Source organism: Haemaphysalis longicornis, unplaced genomic scaffold (genome assembly GCF_048455015.1).
Source record: "Haemaphysalis longicornis isolate Haplotype H1 unplaced genomic scaffold, Haemaphysalis longicornis Haplotype H1 scaffold_6, whole genome shotgun sequence".
Classification (NCBI taxonomy): domain Eukaryota; kingdom Metazoa; phylum Arthropoda; class Arachnida; order Ixodida; family Ixodidae; genus Haemaphysalis; species Haemaphysalis longicornis.
The window spans coordinates 61562547-61577286 of record NW_027526407.1 but is presented as its reverse complement, the minus strand read 5'-3'; the positions used below and the strand labels follow the sequence as shown (position 1 = coordinate 61577286).

Here is a 14740-nt window from a genome sequence, read left to right as displayed (position 1 = left end):
AGGTAATAAACGGGAAAAGTTTCGCGCAGCACGCGCCAGGGTGGGTTATCTCACATTTTGTGTCTGATTTTGTGGTTTAATGCGCCGACGCTACAGAGGTGACAATGTGCGCCGTAGTGGAGAGTTCCCGATTAATTTAGACCGGTTGGGGATCTTTACCCTGCGCCGAAATCTTGAGCACACAGGCGTTTTCGCTATCCACCTCCATTGGAACAGCGGCCGCCGCCGGAAAAAATCGAACCCGCATTTTCGGGCTCATCAGCCCGACGCCATAGCTGAGCCACCGCGGCGGGTGTCTTTTGTGTCTCAAGCAATTAGATTTTCCTGCATCTTTAGCAAAAACCGGTTATCTAACCTTGAAATGACTGGATCCTTATAAGCCTATTTAGCCTTATAATGCCGGTTATGATACGTTTGTGTAAGTATGATACGTTTGTGTAATCAACGTTCCGTTAGAAATCGGAGTTTGCCCTGCGTTCCTTCAGTTTATTCGTTGTATTGAGCTGCGCTGTAGTAGTCAATATGAATTACCAACTCGCTGCAACCTGCACTCCGATCATTGGTTAAGTCGTTGTGCTGCTGAACCCGAGGACGCCGGTTTGAGCACAGCTGTGGTGCCTCCTTATAAGATGGATGCGAAAGGCAAATCACCCGTGTGGTGGGACTTTGTCACACGTTAAATAATCCGTGTGGTCAGAAATAATCCAGTGTCCTCCACTACGGCGCGCCTCAAAACCCAGTTGCAGCTTCAGCACGTTTAACCACCGAACTTCTAAAAGTGCTAAAAAGGCTTTTTTAAAAAGACGCTTTGTGCTTTACCTTCCAAGACATCTGTCGCGACCGTCGGCGCCAACAGAAAACTCCCGCGCACAAATAAAAGAAATTGCTGGCACCACCAGGAGTCGAACCAGGAAGGAATAGAGCAACGAAGCGAAAGCCCGTCGTCTTAGCAATGGAGCTACGAGCCCTCACGAGGAGGGGACAGGCATACGTTATAGGCACCGGTAACAGCATCGGGTTTACCCCCTGCGTTCTCGCTGAATGCCACGTGATAGCGTCCCGCGACCTCTTGCGTCACTGTTCGCTCCGCCACCGACCGGTGTCGCGTACGTGTGCGCGCCTTGCGCATGCGCTACTAGTTAGTAAAAATTAAAGGAAGCTCACAACAACGCATGTCATCTAACTTCTCCGTCGGTGTCGCCGATCTCGTCACCTCAGTTTCCATTATTTTATAAAAAAAGCCGTTTCCACTCATGTGCCTCACCAATACAACTCATCCAACCACCATTCATGGATTATACACTGATTTATCCTTAGCAAAGAATATCTCTAGGAAGTAATAACGGTTGTGGTTAAGTACAATTCACTTGTCTCTGGTTTACCTTTTTATAGAGCCACGTCTGTAAATTCAAGTGACTCCAATGGGTAATCGCTGTGGCTGTCGTTTACAGCTTTGCTTTCCAACCACCTCCACAGGGTGGATTGGCACGCATTTTGTTGATTCCTTTGGCAGAAAAAGGCATGATTAAGATATGTCTTATGATTATATTCCCTTTATTTTTCAGGCAGGTCAAATTCCGCCATTTAAACAAAGATTTCCTGGCCGAGATTTACCATAAAGACCAAGCCAAAGTGGGAACATGTGCAAAGTGCGGCCGAATACCGGAGTTCGTTCACATTCTCGAATGTCGTCACTTCCTCTGCCCAGAATGCGCCGCGTCTACTGATATCTACACCTGTGCAACCCACCACAGGACGACTAAAATCCCCGTGGTAATATTTATGTTCTTCTTTTCACAGCAAAGGTAAAAACTTTTGAAAAGTAGTGAAAAGGGGTTTTCTACGTACTGGCTATCCACTTTTTCGCAACACATTTTCTTGCGCTTTAATATACAAAACACGCATTTCCACGAGCTGAATCATGAGTGGGCGAATCACTGGGTGTCGTTCTTACCGTAAATCGCCCGTGGCTTGCCCACTCGTGCATGTAAATGAGTGACAACTCGTGTGTACAGTATATACAGTTCCAATCCAGTCCAATCCGATACCATTCTATTTAATCCAGTCCAATTCATATCAGTCCAATCCATATTCAATCCAATCTAATCTAATTCAATCCAATTCAATGCTCCTCGCGCATGCGCAACACTGTGTACACGAACGCCAAGCCCCAAACAAAGCGAGGCCCTAAGGTGCTTAACCCCTAAAAGAAGGTAGTACATTACTTGAAGTACTGACCAACTTTTTTTCCCTTTCTGTCAAGACTACGAGTACACATCTGTTTTGAAATGAACGATATGCATTCGTATGTATTCGTATCAATAAGTTCTTCACGTCGTTCTGAATTTCTAGGTTTAGCATTTCAGGATTGTATATTGATGGGAGAAGGGAGCAAACTAATAATTAAAATTTCATCGCCCGATGGGGAAAAAACTTTCTGGGAGGCGGGATGCCGAATCCAGTGCTCTAGAAGATGTCATGGCCTGCCTAGCATCTGAGGGTTTAAGGGGCTACTGTGATTGATCACTGGGATAGGAAAAGTGAGCTGTTCCGATTATGCCGTGTAATTGTTGGGTTCCACATCATTGTTATGACGTTTTTACCTTGTTTTTTTTTTGTAAATAAAGGGCAGAAAGGGGTTCCAAAACGCTTCCTGTCCACGGAACGACATAGATGCTGCCTCAATTTTATTGAAGCATACACATGCACTCTGGTTTCCGTGGTGAGGCAGAAAAGCGGCTTTTCCTACCTCAGCTGGTTTCGGACCGTCAGATAAATCCCAATGCGCCGAAGACCAATATTGTGGCTAGAGCTTTTATGACTTGTTCCTGATTAAGTTGTATGAGTGGCTGATGCAATCTAGTGGTGTTGGTATTTGGTGCTTGCTTTGACTGTGTGTGTTTTTCGCAACTGGTTGTCCATTTATTCGGCGTTTTGGTTTTTTTAAGCCACTACCTGGTCCCCTGATTGCCCATGAAGATTTGAAGAAAGCGGTTGTGATTTGCCCAGGATGCCATCAACCCATCATGTTCCAAACAATTAAGGTAACAATTTTCGTGACGCATATTGAATTTTTTACGAGTGAAAAAACAGTGCTAAAAGACAGGACAATAAAGGACACAGGACCACGGCGCTGTGGTTTTTAGCGCTGTTTTTCACTCGTAATCATGAACCAACCAGCCCAAATGCGTACCTTATTGCTGAATTTTTTGTTCCGTTTAGGATAATAAAAACCGCGAATCAGGCCTACTTTGTGGGAAGTCAGAGCACTAAAAACGATTGTGTGTGGTAGATTACAACAGCTCGTGAAAAAGTTTTGAAGCCCAGAGTCTTTCTTAGGCAAGGAAAACACTGGCATTTCGGTTTGCTTGGCTATGTGACAACCTAAGAGAACAAAATTAATTCTTTAGACCGGAAGAAAATAGCACAGCAGGGGGAATTTTCCGCACACATTTTGCATGGACAACAGAGGTAGTACTAATCCATCCAAGAAACGTTTACTGCCTAAACCTGCTCAAAAGAACTACTGGTGCCTAAGCTGAACGTCATTACCATGTGGAACTGTACTGGCAGTCGTACCGTGCAGATGCACGTGTACAGGCCTGAAATGGTCACAATACATAAACAGGCATAAATTATGCAGTATTCTGGTCCTCGAAAACTTCTTATAGGTGACACAGCCGGCCGGAAATACCAGTGCTACCGTAAAGCTGTGGCATCCAGCTGATGGTAAATACTACCTAATGGTTATTGTGCGGAACCCGAAGGATGAATTACGAAGTAAAACATATATAGTTATTGTGATGATGTGATTTTTAGCGAATCACGCAATAGCAGGAGCCATTTTTTTCTTTCTTTCACCGAAATTATAGTCTCCAGAGCAAAAATAGATTAGGGCTTGGTATTTCGTTGTCTGGAGAAGCGCGTTCTAGCCAAACAACTTCACCACACTTGCTCCTGAATACTGAGCGCGAATGGGAACACTTTCAGTAGCTGGCGCAATTTTGCGTGCTGACGTAAACGTGAGGTCACTCTGTACTATACTAGATGCATGTCATTTATTTCATAATAACTACAAGGTAACACCTATACTAGCAATATCGAAGGGCTACAGAATACTTACCATACCTTGATTATGAGTTTCCACGGTTTACAAATGTTGGACAAGTTAACATTTCATGGAAACCTTCCTTGGGGAAACTGCTTAATAATTTTGTTGGTGTTTATATGATTTTGTCGGTCACTGTGTTGACCGATTCACTAAGACACTGCAGTTGGTTTTTTATGTAACACCTATGTTTTATACTGAGGCCCCTCGGGCATGGCCAATGTAGTTGGCCATGATCATCCCACAGCTATTTATTTTAATTTAAAAGCGAATCTACTCGCCAAAATTAACGCTAGACAGCTCGTAAGAGTTTTCTCTTGGCTAGCATTCTATCTAGAATGTAATTGGCTTGTTGCTGCTGGTGGTACCTTTCTTACCAATTTATTATCATACGCAGCCGGACGCCTACGTGTGAAAAATGTTTTATTTTAAGTTTTAGTGTAGCAGGTAGTCTTCTCGAAATTAACTGGTCCCAAAGAGTACAAAGCAGAAGCTTAGGGTTAAGTTACAAAAAATATGGTATGACAGTAAGAATGAAAGGGAAGTAAAGGCAAAAAGACATTTTATTTTCACGAGACTGGTAAGCTTGAATTCACCATTCTTTATGTCTGTTAGCTTTTGAAACGGCCTGCAAACTGCTGACCACCGTGAGTACCTTACAATAAATAACCACTTCATTAGAATTATTGCATTTACTGTTCGAAATATTTGCGCGTGCAGAGAAGGAATTTCGAAAATAACCCATTCAACGGCCAATTAAACGCCGGCATGCCAATAGCAGCGGGTGAATTTATTTGAATGAACGCACCACAAAACAGTGCAGCCATGTTCATTGTTAAAACAGTTTTTTCTTCCCGCTTTCAACGAAATTATTTCGTTTGTAGCTATAAATGTGCAACATAAACAAAAACGTTTTCTGTGTGCTTTCGGTAATTCCTCTCTCTACGTGCTGATGTCCTTGCTTCGGGCCACTATGCCCCAAATTATACTGCAAAACCCCAGCACTAAAGAACCAGACAATCACATGACTCATTCCTTTTAACACTAAAAATGCTGGCTTAGTGAGGTTGTACCTACAAACAACAGCTTTGAATATATGTTGAATCCTCAGGCTCACATCGGCAAGATGCACGCTGACCTCTGCAAACAAGGAAACCAGCGGGCGTGGGCTCACACTCAGGTGATTGACTCGCCACAGCCGCAATTCTGGTATGTCTTTATTGGAGATTTCTCAGGGCCGATTTTTTTATTTTAGGCAAAAGACGACACCTACACCAAGAATCGATGGCCTCCAGCAAAATCGGTTTTTTCAAGCTGCGGGGCTGAGGACCAAACAGAGGTGGTCGATTCAAGAAAAACCTATGACCTTCGTGGGGTACGTGGGAGCATGATTTCCTCCGTTCCTTTTCTTTTTTTTAGTTTTTTGCCGGTTCCCCGCATTTCTGGACTCCTTCAGTGTTGAAAGATGAGAGTGTTTAAGCACTCGTGATTCAACCCCTCGTTGTCTTACATGATTTTATTCTAACTAGACTTACATTCAGTTTATTTGTGTTGCTACTGAGCTTGATTGCTTTATTTAAACTTTCATGGCTCAGCCCGTACAGGTTTCTATAGGGACCTATAGCTTCGTAAATTCTCTGCACAACCATCATCGCCTGATTTGCACGTCATCAATTACTGAAACGTTTTCGTTGAAATCCAGGGTGTTTACTACTGAAAAGGCTTTAAAGGCGATATTCAGTTCCCATAATTGCCCCACAGCTTTTTTGTAAAATACGAAATGCTGCAGCTATGCAACACGTAGAAACCATTGCCCAGAGTGCTTCTTGATGATCACGGAAAAAAAAGAAAGCTTCATAGTACTCCTAATGGATATTATTTTTTTGCATCAAGATACTAAGTGCACGGAGCAGAAGCCCAGTGAACTGCATTCTCTGTAATCTGCTGTTGCAATTTTTTCACCAACGTAGCCTTCCTCCCCCTACATCGCGGTAAAAGTACCCGCTGTCGGTGAAGACTTGGCCAATATGAGCACTCTCGCGTATATTATTTATATTCCGCACTTTTCTCTTGGACAGTCTTCATTCGCTGGGTACTTTCCCATTAAGATATTTGTAATTTTCGAAGCAGACAGAGACTTAAACGGATGGTCTACATAAACCCGTTTACGGCCGTATACCTGAAGCGCGTGGTATATTTACCGTTGAGAACTTTCTAGCTCTACTGTTTATATGTCGCACTTCACTTCGCCGAAGCCTCAATTTCCAGTTTCATTTTACAATGCCTGCAATACCAAACGTGGAGTTATGCTATAGAACCATATATTATATTTCATTCATCATCAGCCGTCTATTCCCACTGCAGGGCGATGGCCTGTCATGTAGATCTCCAATTATACCGGTCCTGTGCTAACGGCGACCAATTTATTCCCGCAAACTTCTTGATCTCATCTGTCCATCTAACCTTCTGCCACCCCCCGTCACACTTGCCTTCTCCAGAAATCCACTCTGCTATCCTTAATTACCGACGGTTATCTTGCCTTCACATTACATGTCCTGACGACGCTCATTTCTTCTTAATTTCTACTAAAATATGTCCTTAACACGCGTTTGTACGTTACCCACTCCGCTGTCTTCTTGTCCCTTAACGTTACACCTACCATTTTTACTTTCATTGCTCGCTGAGTCGTCCTCGATTTAAGTTGAACCCTTTTAGTGAGCCCCCGAGTTTCTGCCCCGCACGTTAGCACCGGTAACATGCAGCTGTTATACACTTTAACCTTCAGGGACAGTTGTAGGCTGCCATTCGTCATCTGAGAATGCCTGCGGAATGCACTCTACCCCATTTCTATCCTTGTAATTATCTCTGCGTTATGGTTGAGATCAGGGTTCACTACTTGGCCTGAGTAGAATATTCGCTCACCACTTCCACTGCATCGCCACCTATCTCAAACGGCCGTTCTGTCACGAGGCTATTGAGGATTACGTTACTAAGGCTTGTCGTTGTGATAGTTGGGAAGCGCTCTAGTTTGTCCCTTCTTTCGTTCTAATCCTGCACTGTTTTTATTGGTAATAAAGCATTACTTTATTTTTCGGCATTGTAATTTTAAGGCCCAAGATTCCACTCTGCTTTTCAAGTGCGGTAGTCATGCTGTGCAACTCCTCCCCCGATTCACTTATCGAGGCAATATCATCGGCAAAGCTGGGATTGCTCAGGTATTCTCCAATAACCATTATATCCACCTGTTCCCAATCCAATGTTCTGAATGCTTCTTGTAAACATGCTGTGAATAACATTGCAGTGATTGTCTCTCCTTGCCTGCCGCCCTTCGTTATAACTATTTTACTGCTCTCCTTGTGGAGGGTGATGGTAGCTGTGGACCCATTGCAAATATCCTCTAGTATTCTTACATAATGATCGTCTACACCCTGCTTCTGTAATGTCGGAATTGCTGCCGATGTTTTGACCGAGTCAAATTTTTTCTCATAATCTATGAAGGCTGTACGCAGGGGTTGAATATACTCCACATTTCTCTATCACCTGATTGATCGTGTGAATATTTTCCATTGTTGAATAGCCTTTATGAAACGCTGCATCTTCATTAGGTTGACTAAAATTTAAGGTGGCAGAAATTCTGTTAGCAATTCCCCTGGTAGTGTACCTAGCAGACATGGCTCACAGTAATCTGATTGCCCTGGAATTTTTCAAGTCCTTCAGGTAACCTTTCGTATGGATGGGAATGATGTTCACGTTGTTCCAAGAATTATATTTATTTATCCCTGAATATTCTTTTCCAGGGATGCTTTTTTGAACACACGCAATGCTGTGCGTCGTTTAAATTATTGCTCAACAACCTCCCAATAAATTCCCAACCTTGCCACTCGGAATTCCCTGAAGCCTGAACAACAAACTAGCATTAAATTTATTTTTCAAATATTTCGGGCAATACCCACTGGGAACAAAAGCTGCGATGAATGCCTTGTTATTTTGAAAACTCAAGGCGTTCATCAAGATTCTCATGTTCAACCTACAAAGCTTTTACAGCCTCCACTCTCAGGTCCAGGATATGTGAGTTGGTGAGAATCACGTACGTGAAGTTTATGTATCATCCTTTGTGGCGTACGTACTTACACTTGTGTGAGCTCATGCCTGTACCCACATGACTCATACAGCCATAAAGACACACATTTCTCGGTAGATATGTACGTTCAGTAACGGACAAATTAAATGTGAACACGAACATAACAACCACACCACACAAAAATGACAAATACCCTTTGTGGTGGTCATGAAACGGCGCGATACTGAAATATCTGAACAGCCACAGTTCCCCACTTTGTGCCTGTAATTAAGCCATGCATCGTTTGCACTTCCACCCAAAGAAATTGCGCAATTCTGTGTACTCGTTCATATTTTCGGAATCATGTTTCATTTTTCCACGACCGTACGGACATATAAATATGCATGCATGCATACATACCTGCATACATACCTACACCCATCCATACACACGAGTGTTCGTACATGCGTGCATACATGCATACGTACCTAAATACATGCATACATACACGCCAATTTGCATATATACGTACAGTCGCCAGCAAAAGTTTGCGGGATGTGCGGCGCGTGGCCGAGCGGCGCAAAACTGCATTGCTGCGCCATCTGCAGCCAGCGAGCGCCGGGTCGAGGCTCAAGGAACTGGCGGGCTAGGCGCGCTTTGCGCATGCCTGTCCTTTATTTGTTACCGGGCATCTGTGTTCACGCGCTTGCCCGTGACATGCTCTCGATATTCGCGGCAGCCGCGGTGGCGCCGCGTGACCATCGCTGTCGTTGTGCTATCACTGGTGCTACAAAATACGCAGCCCGCCGCCGCAGTTTGCGCCGCGCGCAGCATTCAATAAATCTTATCTTCCAAGTGATGTAATGGTCTAGGACTAAATTTATTTTACAGGAGCTAATAAAGGCTACCTGTTGGAAACTGCGTACCTCGATGTGGTGCTTAGAAAAAAGTCGCGTCGCCAAATTTAATCTTGCGGCAAAGCAAAGTTTCTGGGGAAAGATATAGCTCTCAATGTAATGTAGGTCTCATGTAAACATCATACTGGAATTGGCCGCGAGGATGACCGTTAGAATTACGCCGAATCACATTTACTTGCCATAATTAGTTTTTAGGGAAGCCGTAAACGATGCGGCATTCAATACATGACAGACTAAGGAGGACGTACAGTTACAGAAAACGGCTGTAACTCTTGTTTTCTTGGAACTACCCCAAAGAAAATTTTGTGATAATTAGCCCCTGAGACGACTACAACGATAATTGTGGGTCATCTGACAGTTTATCGGTGCTTAGGGTAAAATTAAATTAAAAGTATTTCCTATTCAACCACCACTGCCTCTTGAAAGATAAGGCCGGGTTCAGACTGTCCGCAACTGTCGTAACTAACTTTAAAGAATAATGTCATTTCATGTCTCAATCCACTGAACAGCGTGACATGCCGTCTTTTTACGTCCATGGATCATGATATGGCTTTTGCGTCGATAGTCTGAACATAGCCTAAGATTTATTCAACGTTGCGCGCCGCGCAAACGGCGGCCGCGGGCTGCGTATTTTGTAGCACCAGTGATAGCACAACGACGGCGATGGTCACGCGGCGCCACCGCGGCTGCCGCAAATATCGAAAGCATGTCACGGGCAAGCGAGCGATCAGAGATGCCGGGTAACAAATAAAGGACAGGCATGCGCAAAGCGCGCCTAACACGCCAGTTCCTTGAGCCTCGACCCGGCGCTTGCTGGCTGCAGATGGCGCAGCAATGCAGTTTTGCGCCGCTCCGCCACGCGCTGCACATCCCGCAAACTTTTGCTGGCGACTGTACATATACAGGGCGTTTCACCTAACTTTAGCAAGAGTTTAAAATATGCCCATGCACTCTAAGACGACGCGACCAAATGCATGTTTCTCACTTTTGTATGGAGTATGTCACGCTATTTTTGTATTTTGCTTAATTAGATGATTAGTCAATAATTATTAGCTAACTTCTGAACCAACGAAGCTAGGAAAACAATTCCAATTCGAAAGTTGCAGATTGGTTTGCAAAACGTCCGAATAGACAGTTCCCGTATTTGTATCTATTAAGTATTAGTGTTTTTCAGCTTACTGGTGATGCCCACGAAATACAAAAAAAAACACGTGACATACCCACTTGCGCGTCATGATTGCAGTGCTCCCAAGCGTTCCGCGTATACAAACGATCATAGGTGCGCAGCCGCTTAAAAAAAATTCACGCGCCTTCCCGCGAGAGGAACACGAGTAAATGCAGAGCATTGGGGGTCGTTAAAGCCGCGTAAAGTCGCGTTAGGGTGGGTAGTTTGGTCGTAGTTGCGTTGGTGTTGGTTTGGGGTAGAGAGAGGAGAGTAAAGTCGCGTTAGGGTGGAGCGAGCGTCAACCAAGGAAGGAAGAAGCAACGCAGTGACTGAAGCACGAGCGAGCGCTAGCCGCTGTATATTTGCAGCCGGCGCAGTAGAGGGAGAGCAGTACGGGGGGGAGAGCGCGCATGCACAAGCAGCGCGCGCCCTTCCACGCCCCACCGCGCTGCTATCACGCACCTGTTACGCCGAGACCGCGACGGAGCGAACGGGCTGTCTACGACGCAAGCGCGCGCCAGCTGCTGTTGAGAGAGAGGAGGGAAGGAGGAGAGGCGCACCTGCTGCGGACGCGGAGCTGTTGACGCCGTCCGATGCAGGAAGAGGCGAGGCTAAGAAATGCTCTGCATTTAAAAAGCGACAGGGCAGCGACAGGGCAGCGACATAGGCGTTGGCTGTGCCAGTTACGTCAGCGATGCGCTCCCCTCGGAACAGTTCGTTATAGCGATAAGCAGACACAGCGGTTATCGCTTGTGCTGCTGGAAGCAACAGGTTCGTCATATCGCGATAGCTGTAAGCAAATTGAACATCCCTACATAAAACAAAAATTGGCCGCCATCCCTCCCTGCGAACGTGAATGTACAGCGAAGCTGTATTAAACACCGCACGGGCTGATGGGGTGTATTTATTACTTTAGAGTAATGGTAGTGATAATCACATTGTCGGGTCTATGCATGACCGCTGCTTTGTTGGTTTGGCATGTCGCACTGATCCGAGCCAACAAAAACGCAGCGGCGGTTTTCCCTTTCCCGCGCTCTAGCCTCTGCGTGTGCTCCCGTCTCAGGGGTTGATGATGATGATAGTGGTGATTGTGGCGGTGGTGATGATTATGTTTACGCAGTTGTACTCCTTACTCATGACTCGGCTATTACTCGGCACATACCAGTTTTCCCATCGCCAAGCAAAGAGGACATTAACCCGGAACTTAGTTTTCTACTACCCTAGTTGCTTGCTACTTCCGTAATTAGAACGCTGGGATTACTATGTACGCCTCAGTACATGTCTCTAACACACGTACGTCGAAGACCACAACTCGTTCACTGGGGCCACCTACAGTGTTGGAATGGGGCAATCGTATTGACGTCGGCTACATAATGCAAGGCTACGTAACCCGAGGGACCCGGGTTCGTTTCCGAATACGGGAAGCGTTTTTTCTTCACTTCACGCACTATTATCATCATCGCCAGTGAAAGTTCGCTTTCCTGCAGTGCGTTTTGTGTTTACGCCACTAAATTTTCCGACCAACGAGAGGTATACAGCTTCGCTGTAAAACTCAGTTTTCAGAAGGCTAAATATGGTGGAATAAGAGCACTCCAAATGGCCAAGCGCAGTCTTTCACTTAATTTACGTTTATTTTGCATGCTCGTTCACAGCAAGTGCTCGAAGAGATCACCTTCTGCAGCGATACAACACTGGTATCTTCTTGAGAAGGCTTGATGTCGCTGCCTTGAGCCCCATCGGTGAAATGCTGCGGCAGACTTCGGCTATATTCTCGTGTAAGGCTTCTGGAGTCGCCGTTTCCGTCGTGTACACGTGATCCTTAATATAGCCCCACAAGAAAACGTCAAGAGGGCTGAGGTCGGGTGACCTTGCCGGCCACAGAACAGGCCCGTTTCTCCCTATCCAGTGCCCTGGGAAAGCCACATCAAGCCATGCTCGCGCTTGACTGCGGCTGTGGGGTGGGCCCCCATCGTGCTGATACCACGTTGCGTCTAGCCGGGCTAGTGGCATGTTGCAACAGAAGTCTTCAACCGGCCTTTTTAGGAATTCACTTACATACCTCTTGCCGGTCAGAGTGTTGTTAAAAAACACTGGGCCAATGATGGTGCTGCCGTATATCCCGCACTAAACGTTAATTGACCACTGATATTGTTGGCGGGATCTTCCTAGCCAGTGGGGATTTTGCTGACTCCAATAGTGTGCGTTGTGAACATTCACTTGGCAATTTCGGAAAAGTTCGCCTCGTCAGTCCAGAGTACCTTGGTGAGAAAGTCAGCATCCTGTTCCTCCTTCGCAAGTCCAGTTCGCAAAGTCGAGTCTATTTTGGAGTTCCCTTGGCTCCAGGCATTGGTGCAACTGCACATGATAGGGGTGCAGTCCAGCTGTTTTCAAAATCCTCCAGGCAGTTGAGCTGCACACACCCAGCTCTGCGCTCACGCTACGCGTGCTAGCGTGTGGATGCGCCGCCATAAAAGACAAAACATTGGAGCGAACCTCATCATTTATGACTGAAGCTCTCTGCCTCTTTCTTGTGAAGCTGCCGGTTTGCTTCAGCGTCTCGTAGGTGTTGACTATTGTCATCGGGCTCGGTTGCGTACCCGGGTGCCAGCTTCGAAATATTCTTGCAGCCTGCCGTCTCTGTCCGCCTGCAGCTCCTAGGGCAAGGATCATGTCTGCTTTTTTCTCATTGGAAAAAGGGATGACGAAATTGCTCGCGCTTTCACAGCCGATGCACGATAGTCTGTTTATCGCTGTCTTGAACTGCCACCACCACCGTCCGTCCGTCACTTTACGCAGCGCAAGCGATAATGGGTGCTAGCTTAAATCGAACGCCCATAGCTTGCGTCGCCGCCCTGTCGCAATTTAAGCGGCTGCGCACCTATGATCGTTTGTACGCGGAACGCTTGGGAGCACTGCACTCCTGACGCGCAAACGGGCATGTCACGTGGTTTTTTGCTATTTCGCGGGCATCACCAGTAAGCTGACAAACACTAATACTTAATAGGTAGAAATACGGAAACTGTCTATTCGGACGTTTTGCAAACCAATCTGCAACTTTCTAATTGGATTTTTTCCCTAGCTTCGTTGGTTCAGAAGTTAGCTAATTAATCTTGACTAATTATATAATTAAGCAAAATACAAAAAATAGCGTGACATACTACATACAAAAGTGAGAAACATGCATTGGGTCGCGTCGTCTTAGAATGCATGGGCATATTTTTAAACTCTGGCTAAAGTTAGGTGAAAAACCCTGTATACTACACACATGCATATATACATTCATACAAACATGTATACATGCATGTATACATACATGCATATATACGTACATACATACATGCATGCACATGTACATATATACATATATGCATACACATGTACATATACAGTCAAATCAAGTTACTATACGAACCCCACATTAAGGAATTTCTCACATTTACGAACATTTTCAAAATCCCCACCTTATTGCCTTTATTTTCAAGGTAAAAATATTTCAGAACTACGAATTAAGCATAGCGCATATTTAAGAACAACGAACTGAATTTATTTTCTCCTTTACGGTCGAGGAACATCAGTATTACAGATTCGGGTTAAGTAACAGCGCCGCAAATCTCGCGTGAAACAGAAACCGCCTTTGTGTGTGTGTTAATTCCCCCAAGTGGAGTAGCTGTCATCATCACCCCGTTCAGTGCCAATTTCTAGCGTCACCCCAAAGCTGTAGTTTAATGTGCAGTAGCCTAGCCTGCCTAGTCACCATTGAACCTTTTTTCTATCGTTGCTTTGAATGTCAGTCGGCGGCCGGTTGGCGGTTCGCTTTTTTTTCACGCCGGTATTTCTTTGTAGTGAGTGATCTTGCGGCGAAGTTCGTAGGAGCTGCTGCACTCGCCAGAAGAAAATAACTGATTTCTTCAAATACAGCTGCTTTGAAGAGAGTGTAACGATTTGATTTGAGAGTTTGGTTGTCTGCACACGCGTATACTGCCAAGGCACGTCATTTTCACTCCTAGGTATCATGCACTGGCTTATAACCGCAAGTTTTTCGTTGCGATATTTCAAAATAACGAACGATTTTGGGCGGTCCCACTGGATTCGTTATATCGAGATTTGACTGTATACATACAAACATACATACATGCGTACATACGTACAGGCATACACATGTACATACATACATACATACATACATACATACACACATACATACATACATACATACATACATACATACATACATACATACATACATACATACATACATACATACATACATACATACATACATACATACATACATACATACATACATGCATGCATGCATGCATGCATGCATGCATGCATGCATGCATACAGGCATGCATGCATACATACACACAGACACACACATATTATCAAGATGGCAGTCGACGCGCCGGTGGCTGGTTGAGGTAGTTTATTCGCAGGGCAAAGCCCATGGGAAGGCAGGTACGAACGTTGAGATAACCAAGCTTGTT

At 45.1% G+C, this 14740-nt stretch overlaps 1 protein-coding gene across 1 annotated transcript in view; it reads left to right on the top strand.

Moving 5' to 3' along the window:
• The window catches only part of LOC144142794 (uncharacterized), a 106810-nt gene that overhangs the window by 6039 nt on the left and 86031 nt on the right, over window positions 1-14740 (top strand). Inside the window, exons 2-5 of the mRNA XM_077674525.1 lie at window positions 1566-1773; window positions 2949-3044; window positions 5220-5288; window positions 5364-5483. Of these exons, the coding sequence (XP_077530651.1) occupies window positions 1566-1773; window positions 2949-3044; window positions 5220-5288; window positions 5364-5483 (493 nt within the window). The remainder of the gene's footprint in view (window positions 1-1565; window positions 1774-2948; window positions 3045-5219; window positions 5289-5363; window positions 5484-14740) is intronic.